We start from the raw sequence: 21,600 nt of genomic DNA, 5'->3' as shown, positions 1-21,600 counted from the left end.
GACCGTTCATTTTACGCCTCCTCACCCTCACCGGTCCCATGATAATTCATTGTAAAGCTCCAAAATCAATATAAAACTCGTTCCGCCGTAGGTCACATCTCGTCACTCACCTGCAAAACACTGAAGATCACTACAAACAGGGTCACTATCAGCAGACAGCCGGACACGGCCAGAACCGTCATCGTCGACGGGGAGACACTCTGCAGCAGCTGGCCCAGTGCCGTCGTCGGTGGATGTGCACCGCCGGTTTCCGCCGCGTTGCTACCGGCAACGTTGGCATTGGCCTCATCGCCAAACTGGAGCAACTGTTGCTCGGCACCGATGCGCCGTTTGCCGGCCGGGGACGAGTTAATACAGCCACCTGACAGAAGGGAAAACGGAAACAACATTTCAATTACCGACCGTCAAATCACCGGGGAACGATGATGACTTTGCTGTTACTTTCCAATTAATTACTTCCAACACTTTTGCTCTGTGCAACATCGGGAATACCGATCCCGGAATCAGGCTATTGCCAAGTTCAATCGCTATCATCCGGTCGCAAAAGGAAGCCGGGTGCTATCCTTTACCGAGAAACCGGAAACAACGGGTAAAGAAGTGCACTCGAGTGTAGTGGAAGTAATCGCTTTTTGTATAGCAATTAGAGCGTATAAAGTTTCCGCTCTAGCTGGAATTGCTTGTCTTAGTATATTTCTCACGGGATTGCGTTCGCAGCTTGCGTTGTGTGGGAGTGGTGTCTTCGAGTAAATTTATCAGCTCGGTAAACATCGAGCGAAGCGAAGGAAAATCCCCAAAAAAATGATTTTCTTTTTTCAACTTTGTCTACAATGCTATTTGGTCGAAGATTTGATCAGATTTTTTGTTTGGTACACCACTTGAAATATTATTGCGAGACATTCAACAAGAGATGATTTTACCGGTTCCTTTGTCGCAGTGACAGCAGCTTTGGTCATCGGGCGAGGCGTCGCTAGCACAGCAAGGCACACACTGGTTGTTGAGTCGATCGAGATGCAGTGGAAAAGCGCACGTGACGCATGAATACTGGCCCGGGCCGCTGCACGTTCGGCAACTCTCGTGGCACGTCTTACAGGTTTGCGTTGGTGGATCGTAGAACTGTGAGCCGAGACACTCCATGCAGAGGCCTCCGTCGAGCATGAAATGAGATGGACAGGAGGTACAGGCCAACGGACCAGCAGCTACGGAACAAAGTGGGAGAGAAATAATTAGCATCAATCGATTTAGAGGACTGCTTAGATCGTGCGACCAACCGTTGCAAGTTTTGCAGTAATGATGGCACTTCTGGCAACCGAACTTCGTTTTGAAGAAACCTTCCGGACATTCTGGATGACATTCGCCACCAGCCAGTTGCCAACCTTCGGGACACTTGACGCACTGATCCCGGCGTGGTCCACTGCACGTGTTGCAGCTCAGATAACACTTGGCACAGGTTCCACGATCACTGTAGTATCTGTTGGGACGATGATTGTTCAGAAATATTCTCTCCGAAGGAACGAAGAAGAAGAAATGAATCACTCACCCATCGGCACAAGTCGTACGGCATTCGCCACTCTGCAACTGAAGCCCCTTCTGACACGAGGTGCAGTTCATCCGGGAAACGCACTGGGTGCAGGTGTGTAAGCACTTGGCACAGACACCCACCTCCATGTAGTAACCGTCGTCACATTCGTTGACACATCGTTGATGCTGCAGCAGCAACGGAGATGTACACTTCAAGCATTCGTGTTCCGTCGGGCCAGTACAGGTTTCACAGGTCGAATGACACGGATGGCAGTGGCTATTCTCGTAGTATTCAGCTGCAACAGAAAAAGAATATTTAAGAAATCAGTCCTAGGTATGTCATTGTATTTAAATAAAAGGGTAGATTTATCTCAATTTTATATGATTAGCGTTTTCTTTTTCAAATAATGAACCTCAAACTAAAAGCAAACATACTTCATGTTAGTTTTTAAGGAATGATGGGACTAGTTTCGGGAACGAAATTCTCATTGTTCTGATTGGTGATAAAACATGAACAAATCATTCAATATCGCGAGCTTATTGTCACTTAACGTACGATTTTCATTTGTAGGATAGACATCAATGAAACAGTTTTGACAAATTCACGCGAAATGCCTCGCGCATACTAAAACGAAAATAATAATCAATACCCATTCTACAACTCCATTTCCATTATTTGGTTTAATGCTGGACCACTTTCTTGCACATATCGGGCAGTATTTCACAGATAAAACGCTCAATATTGTCTCGAGAATTTCATAAGGATTGCTAGCGTTCCAATAATGTCAATTTTGTTTGTTCTCCCCAAAACCACCCGCCTCGTCAGTAAACACAATTTTGCGGTGAAAGAGCGGATCTTCGATCAACTTAACAAATGTCCACTGAACGAGTGTTCGACGCTTACCGTGGTCAAGCGGCTTCATTTCTGGGGGTGGTGACTTTGACAGTTCGTTGACCAGAATGACAGTTATCCCTATCGGAAGATGTAATACACGAAAAACACACGTTTCAAGAACAATATCTAACACATGACCAATAATTGGTTTGACTTATGTTCGAACTTTGCTTGAAATTTTCGGACTTACATCTGCATATTTTTAGGCTTTTCTACATGCTATTATCGTGATTGCGCTTGTTCATGTTTGTATGTCCTGCCAGCATCTTCTGTAGAGCGTGTGATTTAGATTTCAACGTTAAAAATTTTCTATTTGTTATATGTTTTGTGTTAAAAAGTGTACTCGTGAATGTTGCAAACTTACATTTCACAAAATAACTAAAATACTGTTTTCATTCCCTTATTATTATACGGATTTCATTCTCATTATCGTTTTTAAGAGAAATTGACAAAAGTTTCATATTTCATTCACATTCCCATTCCCATTCCCATTCCCATTCCCATTCCCATTCCCATTCCCATTCCCATTCCCATTCCCATTCCCATTCCCATTCCCATTCCCATTCCCATTCCCATTCCCATTCCCATTCCCATTCCCATTCCCATTTCCATTCCCATTCCCATTCCCATTCCCATTCCCATTCCCATTCCCATTCCCATTCCCATTCCCATTCCCATTCCCATTCCCATTCCCATTCCCATTCCCATTCCCATTCCCATTCCCATTCCCATTCCCATTCCCATTCCCATTCCCATTCCCATTCCCATTCCCATTCCCATTCCCATTCCCATTCCCATTCCCATTCCCATTCCCATTCCCATTCCCATTCCCATTCCCATTCCCATTCCCATTCCCATTCCCATTCCCATTCCCATTCCCATTCCCATTCCCATTCCCATTCCCATTCCCATTCCCATTCCCATTCCCATTCCCATTCCCATTCCCATTCCCATTCCCATTCCCATTCCCATTCCCATTCCCATTCCCATTCCCATTCCCATTCCCATTCCCATTCCCATTCCCATTCCCATTCCCATTCCCATTCCCATTCCCTAAATAACTGTCTAAATATATATATGACTAAATAACTGTCACTTTCGGAGATATAATCCTACCCAATTAATTTTGACTGAATTGTCAGATCGACTAATGACATACCGCAATGGAAGCGTAATTCCTAGACAGTTGTACTATGAAACAGTACACACTAAAAGAGCGCGCCGAAAGTGTTCAGCTTTACACCGAAAACGAGGCCAACTTTTGGCGAAAAATCATCATGTCAGACGAGGCACATTCCACGTTAAATGGATACATTAATAAGCAAAATTGTCGGTTCTATACTACTGGAAACTCTCAAATTATTGAGGAACAGCTTCTTTACAACCTAAAAATTACAGTTTGGTGTGGTGTTCGTGTGGATATAGTGATTGGTCCCTATTTTTTTCAAGACGATGGTGCAGTAACGAAAGCTGATAATGGCGATCATTATACATTCATCTTTTCTGATGTTTCATCCATCTCTAAGAAATTTGGCATAAAAAAATTTATTTAATTTTTTCCGAAGTTTCGCGGTTTTTTTTTGCGCGTTTGTTTTACGCGATACGTATCCCCCGCGTTAAAAGAGACCTCAGTGTGGAGCCATGACAAATGATGTTTTGATGCCTATTGTTCGTGAAATGGTTTGAATTTCTACAGGACGGTGCAACATGCCATACAACTCGACTAACAATCGATTTGTTACGGTTATTATTCCCCGGACGTGTCATATCGAAAATCGGTGATTTTGGCTGGCCCCCGAGATCTACCGATTTGACGCCACAAGACTATTGTGGGATTATTTGAAATCCAAGGCATACCTTACGATCAAAAGAGAAACGGAAAGAAGCTCAATTTCATTCAAAAACAGGGTCGTGTTGATGTGGCCAAAGAGATGATTTCCAACGCAGATAGTGACCCCACATTCATCGAATGCATCATAACTGGTGATGAGGTGTAGATCTATGAATATGACGTCGAAACCCCACAACAATCGACCGAATGGCGCTTCGAAGGCGAGCCGTTGTTCTAAATTTTCATCCATTATAAAAATCGCCACACGTAAATTTTTCAACTTCTTTGTATAGACGCCAAACAAAAACTAATCGTACGATATGCGTCAAAATTTGACAGAATGTGTATATAAGTGTTGCCAACGTTGAGAGAATAAAAGTTTACCGATTGGACAAGCGCGGGAATTTTAAAATGAAAATTCCGGTTCTTTTTTGATCATAAGATATAACAACATACGACGTGTAATCGCCGCCATATCGACCATTGGCCAAAGCGATGGAAAACGCCGAAAAAAGGCACATTTTCTACTGAACACGATATCATTTTTAAATCATAGCTGTAACATATTTCCTTGACCCAAAATAAATTCGGGAGTTGTAATCTTATATGTGACAAATCGCAAAGTTGTTCAATTCGCAAAAATGTCTCGGAGAACTTATTTCGAATGTCTGAGACACGATTAAAAGTTACTACAAGATCATTTCACAGAGAACAGACATCTAAGTAGAGATCACATGGAGTGGATGAAATTTGGCAAAGTGATGACCAAGTAGCAATTTGCCTAAAAATCTGCCTTGAGCAACCCAGCAATCAATGTGGTAGAAACAGGTGGGGCAAACACAACTCTTTTGTGTTAGTGAAATTAACTTTGCTTCAGCATGCCAAGTAAAACTAAAAACCACGTGCTTGCTTTCGTCACACCGTTTGGACTAGTTGGCATTGAATCAAAGCATGTTTATTTTTCACGTATGTCGTCATACCGAACTATTTACAAATTTTAGGTTACCAACGTAAGTAAGCCAAGTGGTCTGCCCCACCTGTTTATATCACATTGCCCAGCAATCGCTTATGGGCTCTTGCGTTCGAGCTTGCATATAATGGAAATTCATGCGTGCAAAGTCGTACGCAATGGTGATCTTAAACGAATCTTCACTTATATGCCTCAAACAGTTTTTGTGAATTACTCAAATCACTCTGAGCGGACTCAAATGAATCTAATTAAATTTATGTCAACAGTTTACTCAATAAAAAATAAATATTTTAATAAGACTATCTGAATGGCAAGAGAAAAGCATTACTACTTCAACAGTTTAAAAACCTGTCATGAAAACGCTGAGTTATATGTGTTGACAAACCACATTTTTACATTTTGTAATTATGAAATTTGCTTCTAAGAATTAAAATATTGGGAAGAAAGATGTCATACAACGTTAATATACAAAAACGATTACACTTTACTATCGAAAAATGTTGTGTTTTCGTAAAAATAGAAATTCAGATGTAGTATGATAACGCTGACAGATTTTCATTGTGAACTAAAATTGTAACAATGAACGATAACTTATTGCTACATTCAAAAGTTCCTCCTATGTAGTACCACTCGTAGCGTAGAATCATATTATCGGTTTGAAAATATTGAATGAAAAACTGCTTAGAAAACATCAATCAATCTGCCCGGCAGTGAATTACTCTCGAATATCTAACATACGGTGTAGTATAGAAACTGGGTCAACACGTTCAGTACAATAGAAGTTATGAACATCATGTTGAAGTAACACCTCTGTGTGTGTGTGTGTGTTTGATTGCCTTAGGCATAGTTCCATCCGAATGTAAAACGAGACATCCATGCATGAAACCTTTTCCAATTTTCGGAAACCCATACGACACGTTATTCGTACCAATATGGGTAATTGACCTAAGGCGTTCATTTGTGCAAGTGCATCTTTGTAATACCGTGTCTGGTCATTGGTTTTCATGCGACTGATTCTTTGTTGACTTTCTGGTGAATTTACGTCATTTGATTATTTTCTACGGAAAATTTGCGTCACGAAAAAGCCCGTTCCCAAGCAACTAATCACATTAATCCATCAACGTCGAAATACTCACACTCATCGCAGTTGTTGCTTCCATTGGCAATGCATTTGCCCTTTTTGTTCATGGTCCAGCTCTCGCGACAGCTCGTACAGATCTGGCCGCTGCTGCAGGTCGCACAACCGATCGGGCAGACCATGCACTCGTGCCGTTTTTTGTCTCCGTAGAACCCATCCGAGCAGGCATTCAGACAGCGTCCTTCGTGGGCAAACCGTCCGGCACGGCACAGGATGCACTGGGACTCCGATGATCCGTTGCAGGTCATGCAGGACGAGTGGCAATCGGCACAGCTGAAATATACGGAAAGAGAGAAAGATAGAGAGAGGAACCGGGTGATACGGTTAGTACATTAGGGCAAGATTGTGCGCCGGAAATCTAATTCTTGTGCTGCAATGAAACGTGATTTTACGCTAATTAAACAGTGGAAGTAAGTTAGTACAGTTGCGGTCCGGGCGGTTCGGATTAGCACTGGAAACAATGTTGTTTGGGAGTTTTCCGTCCGTGGTTGAAAACAGCCAATGGCTTGGTAGGATAGATGCTGTCGGATGGTTTTTAATTTGCGTAATTCCCGCTTGTACTGCTTCATTGGTTTCAATGAAACCCACACCACAGGAGAAAAAACATGTTTGTTCTATTCTAGAGTGGGCAATCACAGTTCGAAAAAGTCTTGTGATTTTACATCCCATTAGATGCACATAGATGGAGCGTCGTATTTCACACAAATTTATATTCAAAAACGTGATTAATCCACCTAGCAGTGAGATGATACCTTTTTTTATCAATCCGCGTGTGTTTTTTGCATGAGTATTCTTCGGTGTTTAAGTTTTCATTACATTATTTTAATGACCGTCGTTTTAAGCGACAATTTGAGATTGTAATCACTCATTACTCTGTAATGTCGAAACTGCAAATACAATCGAATTTAAATCTAGAAGTGTGATAATCGATTAAACATGCCATGATATGTAAGTTCCACTTTAGAGTTTACGGTAATTTAAGGTACTTCCAGAGCCGGTATTCAGGAACCAGCATAACCCAAACCGATTCGTATGGCCATATGACGAATAAATTACAGTTTTGAGTACAACTTTGAAGCTCAATTGGATAAAATTCATTAATTTTTGTATGTATGTATAAAACTAATTAATTTTGTATACAAGTTTAATTCAATTTGAATTTTTGTTTCTGAAATTTGATTAGGCTTTTTTGAGAAAACGATTGAGCTTTGAGAAACGATTTTATACTGGAACCGGAATTCTAAAATCGGTATGGCCGAAGTCAGATAAATTCACCTGAATAGCTGTATAGTTTACATTTTTTCAAAATATTTGAAAATCAGTGAAGACATCTTTGAGAAATGATAGCAAGAATTAAATTTTTAGGTGCCTTCTGAATCGACAACTGAATACCACTAAAACTGAAAAAAGTTAATATTTTTTATCGACTATCCAAATCTGCTAACCCGATAAACCTGATTAATTTATGTGGAATAGACATTTTTATACCAATCACCCTGTATCCCCGAAACCGGAAGTTGGATCTGACTGAAGAGCAAGATGTTTTAAAGAATCTTGAAACTTTTCATTTGCATTTTAGATGATTCTTAGATTTCATTTGAATCTTAGATCGGTTCAGCCATCTACGAGAAGAATGAGTTACACAATGTTGATTTCGTTTCATATATCATCCTGTAGTTCCGGAACCAGAAGTCGGAACCAAACATAATTCAGGAACTTTGTTTGGGACAATACGAATTTTCGTATGAATCTGAATTTGTAGAAAAGAAATTTTGAGAGAAAATTGAGTGAAATTATTTGTCACACACGCATTTGCTGATCTCGACGAACTGATTCGAATGGTATATGGATGTTATGTTCTTCCAGCATTTATTGCTGTAAGTAGTTTAAAACAATATAATTAAAAAAATCTGCCATCATCTGGTTTATATATGTCATATTCGAACGATTATGTTGCCAAAAACGAGCCGTGCTAAAATCGGTCCGAGGCAAATTGTCATGAAAAAGGATGCTGTACACAGTCTTTTTGGTACTTAGAAACAATAGTATGTAACAGAATAAAAAATCGTGTTTTCCGTTGCTCCCAAGCATTGCTTTGTCATACAGCGCTCAAAACTCCTACTGCTGGAATAGGGGGAAAAGTCGTTTACACAAAAATTTCGATATCTCCGTTAAAAAGGGACGGATTTTAACAATCTATGGCTTGTTGAATAGGTATTATCGTGCGGAATCTAAGTCTGAAAACATATTCTATTTTCAAGGTCAATTGTGACAGATACTGTCAAAAAACTGTAAATTTTGACATAAAACTTCGAATAACTCAAAAAGTAAACATCCGATCTCAAAACCATTCAATAGCGTTTTGGGTGACGGGTAGACCTTTCATTTGCGACTAGTTTGATCAAAATCGGTTCAGCCATCTCTGAGATCTCGACCTCTTAGTTGACAACACACATACACACACACACAGACATTTGCTCAGTTCGTCGAGCTGAATCGATTGGTATATGTCATTCGGCCCTCCGGGCCTCGGAAAAATTTTCGAAAGTTTGAGCGAATTCTATACCTATTTTTTATATATATAAAAAAAGGTAAACCATGTTATATTGTGTGCCTTGAGAATTATATGGCTTGAAATCGAATGAAATATAAAACAAATGATCGATAGCAACAGCACGACTTGAACCGAGAAACATTAGATCATAATGCACGCCATTTTATCGACTGAGCCATGAGCACATATCTGGTTAATGAATAATTGTACATATAAACCCATAAAGCAGACAATTGGTAACCAAGTGCAAATCACACTCGGAACCTGTAAAATTCTGTACTAATGGAATATTGCGTCATTCGACAAGTTAAGTTTCAAGAATTGTATCGTTTGTAGAATTATGTCACTTGCAAAATTTAAATTTTTTTTCTGAGTAGAAGCAGGCTAATGCTAGGCGTTTACTCCTAAAATTTAAATTGTCGTTAGGAATCACGTAATTGCACTTCGCAATTTTTCGTTGGAACAAGTAGTGTCAATCTTCAATTGCTAGAACATGAATCACTGTTGCAAAGTTATTGTCGATTACTTAAAGGCCGAATTTCTTCTTAATCCACATAATTTTTGCAGCGAAAAAATACAGTTTTTCTATGAAGTTTTCTTAAATATCGTTAAATAATAAAGCTCTCATAACTGGAAACTAACAAATTTGACAGCTATCAAAAAAGCAAAGGAAAACCCAGAATCATATTATCATCATGATCCGACTTTCAGTTCCGAAATTATAGGGCGATGAGTGTCAAAACATTCAAATCTTCATTCAAAATGACGATGCAAAATTGGTACGCATCGGTACGTGCTGGTTAGGAAGAAGAAAACACCATCAGCTTTGATCCGTTCGCAGCGTGCCCTGTTCAATTTCGTTATTCTATACGAAAGGTTTGCCACATCCATATGAAATTCTTCTAGATTTGGTTTACTAAACTTACTGAAAGAACCGACTTCGGCTATACCGGTACCCAGTTCCCGGTTCCAGAAGTACCGGAAATGTTGGTCAAAAACTCTAAAACGAACCTCACTCAATTTTCTCAGAGATGATTTGATCGATTTCCACAAACTCAGGCTCAAATGAAAGTTTCTATAGTCTAATAGGGAGCTGTTTCATTTCATCCGGGTCCTACTTCCGTTTTCAGAACTGTAGGGTAGAGTGTGTTTGAAATTTCAAACCGTCTTTTAGTTCGACGATGCCACAAATCATGAATTTTACAGGGTACATAATTCTACAAACAATACAATTCACAAACACTTTATTTTTCAAATAACGCAATATTCCACTCGCAGAGAATTTTACACGCTCCGAGTGTAATCTGCAATCCACCACCAAGTGCCGCTGTATGAATTAATATGCATCAATTATTCAACAAGCAGATATGTGCTTCTGTGGTTCAGTAGATAAACCGATGTGCTTTATGATCTACTGTTTCTCGGTTCAAGTCCCCTTGTTGCTATCGATCTTTTGTTTTTTATTTCAGCTATGTAATTTTCAAATCACACAATTTCACGTTCATTTATGTGCATCCTACAAAATGTAAAATCACACGATTTTTTCGAACAAATGTTATTAACTTGACATAAATTGTAAAGATTATGTTAATATATATCCAAAGAAAGTTTTCAATTTTGTTCAAGTTAAAATAAATTGGTGGTGGAATCTTCTAGTGATATTTTACATATAAATTATATGAGAAAGGCATCATTGCACCACTCATATTTTTGTTTGGGAAACCAAGCTGCTCAAGTACACCACAATAAATGTTTCTTCAATATTTTTATAAACGATTTTTATTTCATTATTTTTATTTTTACTGTTCGCCTTGGGTTCACCGCAAGCCTATGCACTATTTTATTTTGTCTTTTCAACCTTTTCTTGTCACATAAAGTACACCTGATTTTACGAATAAAACTACACTCTGCTTTCAAGTAAGAAACCTTCCAAGCTAATTGTTACAAGCGTGCACCATGGGCATAAAGGGAGGTAAGTAGAATGAGGTGAAAAAAAAACGGATTCGTTTGTCTCTTTCATTAAAAGGTTGTGAAAATTGGAACACGTGTTGAGGTGGTACACAAGGCCATGTAAACCGTACTTTTCAAATATTTGGTGTTCAGTAGGTACTTGAATATCGGTTCTTTTCCGTTTACCCAAACCCCGTCCGAACATCAAAGCCGTCCAGCCCAGTTTCCGTCTTTCCGGGCACAAATGCTGATGTGTTTACATATTGGAACGAGCCGTTCTCGTCTTTACCTGTTTCTCCTATTCATTGAATATTGAATGAAATTGACTTCATGTCAGGAGAGCAGGGGAGGAGTGCATTTCAATGATGCCGAACTGAAAAAGCAAAATTATCTCGGCAAGTCAAAAACACAGATCGTCTCTATTACACGTTGTTTTGCTACAGTCTGAAGCACAAAGGAGCTTCGACGGCACAAGTTTCCCAGAGCAGCCGGATCTTAATTCCTGTAAAAACAACTCCTGTGTGATCTTTATACTAAGCCCCGGCAGAAAGCGTATTTGCCTGGCAATAGATGTCTCTCTGCCTTCTTTCGAGCAGCTGGTCGACCTGGGGGTAGTTCAATGGTACCGGCAGGGATTAAGCACTTGTTATGGCAACAATCCAATGCTACCGAGAAAACAGGGTGGTACTGGAAGCAAAGGAGATTGCTCACTGCAGATGGCATTGTCCGGTCGAGGACTAGGACGGATGGAGCAGTTGGGGATTAACTTTCGTACGATGATGAACAGCGCACACTTGATTGAAGTGTATCGGCCAGGATTAGAGATTGCCATTTGTACGGTGGAGCACTTCGAAATAAAACAATTCAGAGCTGTTTGTGATTTACATCATAGAAAAATCGTACGGTTTGCGTTCTTTGAATATTCCACTTAACCTGTTCGATTTGGAAGTTTAAAATTAAATTTTATACTATGGATGAGACTGAACGTTTTGGCCAATTTTACTCTCAAGAACACATTAACATTTAGTTTTTGTTATACTAATGGCAATTACTTTGCTTAACTTGTTATAAACTGACATCAACTGGTTGATGAGGTGAAGTTTTGTATAGTTGAAGTTCGTACGATACCGTTTTGAGTAGAATATAACTCTATTCCATAATAGTAGAGAAGGTACATATACATAAAGTCAGTTTAGACAGACAGACTGAATCAACACATCGTGTGACAACTACATGCCTAAAAGAAATTGGCTGTTTTCTTGTCGATTCAGTAGTTTTCGAATGTCAATGAGAATGTGACGAGCTTTGCATGATGGAAGAAGAAGTTTTGTCTCGGCTATCATTTTCCTTTATTCGTCGCCTTGATGCCAAGATTGTTCCAATTCGTATTTTTTTTATGGATTTTTCGAAGCGAGAGTTTTGCGGGCGGCTCGTTAAAACTGTTAGTCCGGCTTATCTTACGGACTTCAGTAAGCTATATGGGGCATTCCATGCAAAATCAACCGCGGAATTTTCGAGATATGATTTTTTGAAGTTTCGCGTTTACAAAAAATAGCCTTTTTTCAACAGCTTATACTGTGAAATCTAATAAAGATAAAAATATTCGTCCAAGACATAAAATGTGCGCCTTTCCTTATCTTTTAAATAAGTGATTCCATGAAACAACTTTTCTAGTTTATTTGATGAACAAAATTGAAAATTAATAAACTAATAAAAAAAATTCAAAGGGGACGGGTATAGCGTGATGGGTGAGTCGATGCCTTTCACACAGTCCGCCTGGGTTCGATTCCCAAACCCGCACATAGGGACAGAAAGTTTTTCTGGCCCGAAGAGGTGAATGACAGTAATGTTAAAGCTTCTATAATTGAAACAAAAAAAAAAAAAAAAAATTCAAACTTAGGCCTAATTTTTTTTATTTGAATAAAGAAGCTGTAGGGGTTTAACTCAATCTAGGCAAAGTTTCAGAGTGGATAGATCAATACTTTTGGAGCAGTGATCGAATCCTAACTTTAACAGTTTATTGTTAGCAACGTTTCAGTTAAGATCGCTGTGTAAAAATTAATTCAAAAATCAAAAACATTCGTTGCGTCGAGCTTCTTCTTTTTTTCTTGATAAATTCGACTTTTTACTTACCCTGCACAAGAATGTGCAGAGCTTTATTGCGAATATCTCTTGATGTACTTAACCCAACAGCATAATTTTTTCTACAATCTATCGGAAATATGATCAGGAATTTGTGATTAAGTTTTCAACAGTGTAAGAAAATCATAAATAATTAAAAAACAAAGTTTTCTAAAACTTTTGAAAATAATGAGGAAAATTCATCACACTAGCTTGCCTTTTTCGCACACGGACGACGGTTTTGAGGTTGGGGTTACTATGGGGCGCCTTTTCAAAATTTACCCTGCACAAGAATGTGCAGAGCTTTATTGCGAATATCTCTTGATGTACTTAACCCAACAGCATAATTTTTTCTACAATCTATCGGAAATATGATCAGGAATTTGTGATTAAGTTTTCAACAGTGTAAGAAAATCATAAATAATTAAAAAACAAAGTTTTCTAAAACTTTTGAAAATAATGAGGAAAATTCATCACACTAGCTTGCCTTTTTCGCACACGGACGACGGTTTTGAGGTTGTCAAGCACATATCAGTTCCGATTATCTACTGGACGAGTATAAAAGCTAAACTTTGATTGATAATCATTCATTCCTTCTAGTGCTTCAGACGGAACTGGATGTCAAGGTGTGATTCTCCCATCAACATCAGAAAGAACAAACCAAGTATAAAGCGTGAAACGCTCTGGTCGTGCTTTCATTTGGACTTCGATCGTCGGTAGCAGCAGTCACCAGTAATTAGAGCAGACTTTTTGCGTGGTACAAAACCTCGTGTTCTCATTTGGACTTCAGTCGTCAGGTGGAGCAGTCGGCAATGAAAGCAGATCTTTTGCGGGGTATAAAGCATCAAACGCTTAGATCGTACTTTCATATGGACTTCGATCGTCGGGAGGAGAATTTAGTTTCAAAATTATGTTTCAGGAACTTAGTTCCAGAATACAGGTTTAGAATTTAAAACCTGCATGTTGGAACTGGTTTCCGAAACTTAATTCTGTTTCGCAACTTGTTCAAAATTATATTTGATTTCTGAGCCTGCTCTAAGTTCTGAATGTAGTTCTTGAACTCAGGTCAAGCCCCTAGTTCCTGAATTCTTCGAGTCAGTTCTTTTTAGAACCATTAACATATTCCCAAAGAACTATGCGAAATTCAGTTCGGTTTTACATTTCATCCAAGTCAGTCGATAAAACAAAACCGCTTACGTTCGGGACAGAAAAAACCAAGTACAGTATTGTGTAGTGAACAATAGAACGACCTCGGAATGAGTGAACCAAACGAACAAAAGCTACCGCCGACATGAAAGAATACAATTGTTGTTGACTTCAGGCAGTGCAAAATTCGACCTTCGAAACGAGAATTTAAAGGTTTGCTTAAGGAGCAAATGCATCTTGACATTAGACGTGTGCATTTACTTCAATGCAATAAGACGAATAATGTTGTTTACATCCAGTTTTATAAAGAGTTAGATGCAATTCAATTCGCAAAAGACAATAACAATGTGCACTATGTGGAGCACGAGAACATTAAGTACAACATTCCAGAATATATGGAAGATAGTGCTATAGAAGTGCGTGGGCATGATCTTCACTCAAGTATTACCGATTCTTATATTCGCAAAACTATGTCCGAATACGGAGAGATTCTCTCTATCGAAAAAGAAAAATGGAAGAATTTTTTCCCCGGTATTCTAAATGGCGTACGTTTATTACGCATACACTTGAAGAGGCCTATACCTTCTTACGTGATTTTCGGTCAAGGTACAAGAATTCCGTGCAAATCACTTGTTACCTATGACAATCAGATGACCACATGTCAATATTGCCAAAAAGCTGTTCACTACGGTAAGCCATGTGATAAACTGGACAAGGAGACAACCACACCAAAGGACAACGGTGCTTCCTTCACACAAACCCCAAGCAACCCCAGTGCACCTGTGACAGCCGCCAACATCAATGAAGAACCCCCTTCAACGAAACCATCAGTATCCTCTATAGAACAAAGTACACCTGCTGCAGTTAGCAACTTACCCTCCAACCAACCAGCAATTGCAAGCAATATACAACAAGGTGCATCTACAGCAACTAGCAACGAAAAGAAGACGGAAATCGACAACAATACCATCGATGCGGCAATGGATGACGAGACGAACCACGAACGAAGTGCCCCTCAATCCTCGCAGGAGAGAAATGAAAGCACCTCTCCCCCTAGAAAAAGGGTGACAACGAGATCCAACTCAAAAAAAAAATTTATTCAAAAACTCGGCTCAATCGGCAACGTAAAGCTTGTACGCAAATAGGCCTGAAAAAAAAAATATCTTTTAAATAAAAAAAAAACTATGCGAAATTTTACTTTACTGTACTATATACGGTCCTTCTTTCAACCAGTTGGAGTTCGTAGTTGTAGGAACTTTCTATTAATTTGCTATATAAAATGCATAGCACCGGCTCAGTTTAGGTGTATCGTTTCAAATTCTAGTAGTGAAAAAGGGGAAGGCTGACATAATTGATATTCGAAAGGAAGAAGAAAGCGTTTCAGTTATATTCGTATTCACGACATCCAGTTATGTCTGTGACATTATCCACCCGTCTTTTTTGCAAGCAAATCATGTGCAGTCGTGTGCACCGTGTAAAATTGGGCAAAGTTGTTTTTCTGTAAAATATGAATATCATGATTTTTAATATAATAACATCAACAAAGTTTGATAAAAAAATTCGTTTTTACTATTTGTTCTCGGAATCTCAATAATTCTTTTTTTCCACGAGATTCCCTACTCAATAATTCATTTTTTCCACGAGATTCCCTACTAAGAAAGTAAGTAAATGTAAGAATTACTTCTGTATAGTCACTGAATATATAGACACATTGTCATTACTGTCATCAGTCTCAGAGGGTTCAGAATCTGGGATCACTATTGCATTAGCAGAATTTTCCCTCACAGCTGAATAGTGAGAATTGCATAATTTTGCTTCACAGCTGAATAGTGAGAATTGCAGCTGAATAGTGAGAATTGCATAATTTGCAGCAACGATTTTTGATTTTTTGAATTAATTTTTACACCGCGATTTTAACTGAAACGTTGCTAACAATAAACTGTCAAAGTTAGGATTCGATCAGTGGCGCGGCATGTGTCGATAAGTTAAGTCCGTATCCGAGCGAGTTTCGCTGCGGTACACTTCGCGCGTGCAGGTCGTGACTGAATAATTCACTGCTCCGAAAGTATTGATCTTTCCATTCCCAAAACTTTGCCAAGATTCCTCTAAATTTCTGTTTGAGCTGTTAGTAGAATGTTGTCACTAATAGTACTGTTGTTGTACCGTTGAATTCCACTATGTTATATCACGTCATTACACTCTCACAAAGTCACTATTTTCACAGTCACTATTTTTCCGAAAGTGTATAAAACGTTATAATACAGATACGTATTTCGGAGTGCTATTTGCATCCTTCTTCAGTGTATCGGTTTTGCCAAGATTGATTTAAACCCCCAAGGCTCAGGGGTGTTGTAAGTGCCTCTAAAATGGGAGGTGTTATGTTTGTAACTGCATAACTCCAAAACTACTGAACGGACTGCTATCAAACTTGGCACCGGTACTTCTTGCTCTTCAGAGGTATCATATATTTATTTTATTATTATTATGAGGATATTTTATTGGGGAAATGTGCAACAAGTGTCCTTAACAGGTGAGGGGGTCATGACAAAATTTCTCTAATTTGACGAGAATCGATACTTTTTGAAGACCATGGGTTTGTGGGGGGTGGATATAATAAGTACCTCTAAAAGAGGTGGTTTAATGTGAAATTTATAGGCGGGGGGGTTCAAACTACGAAACAACGATTATTACCCAACTTGGCACAAGTAATTCTTATTGTAAATACGTTGTTTTGAGGGATATTTTAAGAAGGAGGAAGGGGTTGTAGTAAGTGTTTAACAAGGGAAATTAAAGGTAAAGTGTTTCGAATTTTGCAAATCGACATTTTTTGATAGGCACAGGTATTTAATAAAACTAAGATATGATTGTTAAGATATTTATACGCGTGAAAAGATAACAAGTGTCTCTATCAGACCAATTGTTTGTATATATCGACATAATCCAATGATAACTTAGTAAATTATCACCAAACTTGGCATGGATACTTTTTGCAATTCAGAGGAGATAAAAAGGGTATTTTTTCCTAGGCGAGATCAGAAATTCATTGCACAGGTGAACAAAAGAGTGAAGTTTGTGAAGCAAGTGCCTCTAAAAAGGGGTGTTTATTGTCAAATTGGTTGTTAAACGACTGGACAATGCGCAATTCAGGCCCCAATGTGATTCATAGCCTCTTGTCCAGTAACTCCTATTCGTACCTCCCCGCGGTGCCGGCTGGGTTGCGAGTAACCATAGGAAAGATCGGGTAACCAACCCCGGTGGGACCTTGGTCGTATGCTGTCAGGGAAGGGGGGGGGGGGCTTGCTTTTCCTTTACAGAGAGCAAACCTACCCGACTGTCTGTTCCTCATGTTGGGGCGGCTCGAAACAGCGTCTGTTCTCCATGTTAGGAGCGGCTGATTACCGTCCTTTTTTCAGTGTGGCACTCTAAATAGTGCTGACACGATGGCCCTCCGGCGAGACAGGAGGTTGGTGCAGGCCTAAAAAGCTGCTCGGAAAACACTTGTTACGAATAATCAGGATATAAATACGACTCGGAGCAATCGGCAAAAACCTACGCGACGAAATAAGGACTACGATTGGAAGCTAGCACATGGAACTGCAAATCGCTTGGCTTCCCAGGATACGACCGAATGCTGCATGATGAGCTTCAAATCCGCGGCTTCGATGTCGTAGCATTGCAGGAACTTTGTGGAAAAGTGGGCATCGAGCGGCTACCTTCTACCAGAGTTGTGGGACAACCAGCGTTCTAGGAACGGGATTTGTAGTGTTGGGCAAGATGCGCCAGCGCGTGATTGGGTGGCAGCCAATCAGTGATAGGATGTGCGTATTAAATATCAAGAGTCGTTTCTTCAATTACAGCATCATCAATGTGCACTGCCCACATGAGACAAGACCCGATGACGAAAGGGAAGCATTTTAGGCGCAGCTGGAACGAACCTACGACAGCTGTCCACGGCGGGATGTAAAAATTGTCATTGGCGACATGAATGCTCAGGTAGGCCGAGAGGCAATGTACAGGCCCGTGATCGGGCTGGAGAGCCTGCACGCGGTAACAAACGACAACGGACAACGATGCGTGAACTTTCCAGCCTCCCGAGGAATGGTAGCTCGAAGCACCTTCTTCCCCCGCAAAGATATCCACAAAGCCACCTGGAGATCACCTGATCAACAAACGGAAAATCAAATCGACCACATTCTCATCGACGGGCGATTCTTCACCGACGTCATCAATGTCCGCACCTACCGCAGTGCCAACATTGATTCTGGCCACTACCTTGTCATGGTTTGTATGCGCTAAAAACTATCGACGGTGCACAATACTCGTCGCACAGGAACGCCTGGACTCAATCTCGAGCAGCTACGTAGCATTCGTACTGCAGAGGAATACGCGTAACAACTGGAGCTAGTGTTACCAACGGAAGAGCAGCTTGGCGCGGCGACTCTTGAAGACGGCTGGAGGAATATAGATCCGCCGTGAGTAGCACTGCTGCAACCGTTCTAGGTACGAGTTTATTGAATCGAGGAAATGACTGGTTTGACGGCGAATGTCAGCAGTTGGTCGAAGAGAAGAATGCAGCAAGGGCGAGGATGCTGCAACACCGCACTAGAGCGAACGAGGAACGATACAGACAGGCACGGAACAGACAGAACACGGTTTTCCGGAAGAAAAATCGCCACTAGGAAGACCAAGATCGCGAAGCGATGGAACAGCTGTACCGCGCAAACGACACACGGAAGTTCTATGAAAAGGTGAACCGCTCACGTAAACGCTACACGCCACAGTCCGAAATGTGCAGATACCAGTAGTAATCTTCTCACGAACGAACGTGAGGTGATCGACAGGTGGAAGCAGTACTACGACGAGCATCTGAATGCGAAGCACAGGATACAGAGAACGACACAGGAATCAATCTGGGTGCACGCTCAGCCGACGACAGATTCCCAGCACCTGATCTGACGGAGATAAGTGAGGAGATAGGCAAGCTGAGGAACAACAAAGCCGCTATCAATGAACAGTTACCAGGCGAGTTGCTCAAACATGGAGGAGAGGCACTGGCTAGAGCGCTGCACTGGATGATTTCTAAGATTTGGGAGGAGGGGTTCTATCACAGGAATGGATGGATGGAGTGGTATGTCCCGTCTACAAAAAGGGCGATAAGCTAGATTGTTGCAATTACCGCGCAATCACATTGCTCAACGCCGCCTACAAGGTACTCTCCCAAATCTTTTGCCGTCGTCTATCACCAATAGCTAACGATAATTATTCGTAGGGCCGTACCAAGCGGGATTAACTGGAGCCCGCGTCACTACGGATCATATATTCGCGATAAGACAAGTACTCCAGAAGTGTCGTGAATACCATCACCTATTCACCTATTCCAGTAACACGCATCACCTATTCATTGACTTCAAAGCGGCATACGACACAATCGATCGAGAACAGAACAGGCAGATAATGCACGAATACGGCTTCCCGGATAAACTGACGCGATTGGTCGAAGCAACGATGAATAGAGTGATGTGCTACGTCCGAGTATCTGAGACGCTCTCGAGTCCCTTCGAATCGTAGCCCTCTACGGCAAGGTGATGGACTCTCTTGTATCTTGTCCAATATTGCCTTGGAAGGTGTGATTCGAAGAGCGACGATCGACTCGAGTGGCACGATCTTCCGAAAGTCCGTAAAACATTTTGGCTTCGCTGACGATATTGATATTGTGACACGTAACCTTGAGAAGATGACGGAAACCTACATCGGACTGAAAGCTGAAGCTAGGCGTATCGGACTGGCAATAAATGCGTCGAATACAAAATATATGAGAGGAAAAGGTTCTAGAGAAGAAACACTACGCCTCCCACCACGAATATTGATAGACGGTGACGATATCGAGGTGGTTGACGAGTCCGTGTATTTGGGCTCACTGGTAACCGCCGATAATGACACCAGCAGAGAAATACAGAGACGTATTTTGGCAGGGAATCGTGCGTACTTTGGACTCAGAAAAACCCTTCGATAGAGAAAAGTACGCCACCGCACGAAATCGACCGCACGAAATCGAGACCTGGACTATGTTGGCAGAGGACTAACGCGCGCGACGTTTTCGAAAGAAAGGTACTGAGGACCATCTATGGCGGAATGCAGATGGAAGACGGGACGTGGAGACGGCGTATGAATCACGAATTGCAACAGCTGCTAGGAGAACCACCTATCGTACGGACAGCTAAAATCGGACGTCTACGATGGGCTGGGCATGTCATAAGGATTTCGGACGACAGCTTAGTGGAAATGGTTCTTGAATCTAATCCGACTGGTACAAGAAGAAGTGGAGCGCACCGAGCATGTTGGAGGGTGATCTCAGAAGCATCCGTGCCTTGAGTGGCTGGCGACGAGTAGCCATGGACCGAGTTATGTGGAGACGTATGCTTGATACAGCAAAGGACACCCCAGGCCTATAGCTGTTAGGTAAGGTAAGTAGAAAATTTTGATATTTTAACTACTAACGAGACCAGACTTATATCAGCACTTGCTACGAAAACAGCTTTTTGTTATTGGCTTGTTAGGGCTTGATGATCAGGAACAGACTTCACCAGCCGATTAATAGCGTACAGAATCATTGCATGACTAAGTACTACGATCCTACTGACACTAAGAACCCTTCCAGGTCGGGACTCGAACATACGACAACTAGCTTGTGAGATCAGCCCCCCCCCCTTTTATAGCTTGAATAATGATAAATTCATTGGACTTAACATACTACAATCTGGATATAGATTAGTTTATGAATGTTTTCAAAACATTGACGAGTATGTTATATTCAACTACTACGGAAAGATGTCCAAAAATAATCTGTTAGGATGAGATAAAAAATGAATAGAATGCAAACAATCATGCCTTTACGAGCACAGTCGTTGTGAAACACATTCCAACAAAGCACGAGTCACTTTTCCAGAAGTCAACCGGAGTTTATCGGCCCTGAAACCATTTCGTTGCTTACTTCGAAAACACTTACAATGGGAACACAGTGTGTTTTAGCTTCATTAAATATTCCGCAGCATATCGCTGCAATGATCGATGTTAATTATGCGTCAGCTGCTGTAAAAACCTCTCGCGCTTTGTGCTGCTTAGCTCGAATACCACGACGGCGATACCATAAAACAGTTTACCTGAACAACCGCACACAAACACACATAAACCCAGTGCCGGGAGTAGGCACTTTGTGGAATCGTCGTTTGCTTCAGCAAAATCCCCTTCGGTGCCGGAGGCACTCGGGAATCGGAAAAGCACCCTCGGGCCCCATTGAGTGTAATAACGACACCCTGGCAGCTGCGGTACTAAGGAACAGAAGCATACAAAACCAAGCTGCGGATGTCATAAAAATCGCGCGAAATGGGAAGCAAAATTTAATATTCCAATGGCTGATCTAAGCGAGAGCATATTGCGCAAGAATCTAAACAAGTGTACGGATGTTTCTGCTGGTGCA

At 40.8% G+C, this 21,600-nt stretch overlaps 1 protein-coding gene across 5 annotated transcripts in view; it reads right to left on the bottom strand.

Moving 5' to 3' along the window:
• The window catches only part of LOC131432595 (furin-like protease 2), a 967,327-nt gene that overhangs the window by 38,408 nt on the left and 907,319 nt on the right, over window positions 1-21,600 (bottom strand). For all 5 annotated transcript variants that reach the window (XM_058598954.1, XM_058598958.1, XM_058598955.1 and 2 more), the window contains exons 11-15: window positions 6,351-6,625; window positions 1,538-1,814; window positions 1,269-1,468; window positions 918-1,196; window positions 111-361 (exon numbers count right to left, since the gene is read on the bottom strand). In XM_058598954.1, coding sequence (XP_058454937.1) covers window positions 111-361; window positions 918-1,196; window positions 1,269-1,468; window positions 1,538-1,814; window positions 6,351-6,625 — 1,282 coding nt within the window. The remainder of the gene's footprint in view (window positions 1-110; window positions 362-917; window positions 1,197-1,268; window positions 1,469-1,537; window positions 1,815-6,350; window positions 6,626-21,600) is intronic.

Source organism: Malaya genurostris, chromosome 2, assembly GCF_030247185.1.
Source record: "Malaya genurostris strain Urasoe2022 chromosome 2, Malgen_1.1, whole genome shotgun sequence".
Lineage (NCBI taxonomy): Eukaryota > Metazoa > Arthropoda > Insecta > Diptera > Culicidae > Malaya > Malaya genurostris.
The sequence above is the reverse complement of the archived record's forward strand: the minus strand, read 5'-3'. Positions and strand labels throughout refer to the sequence as shown.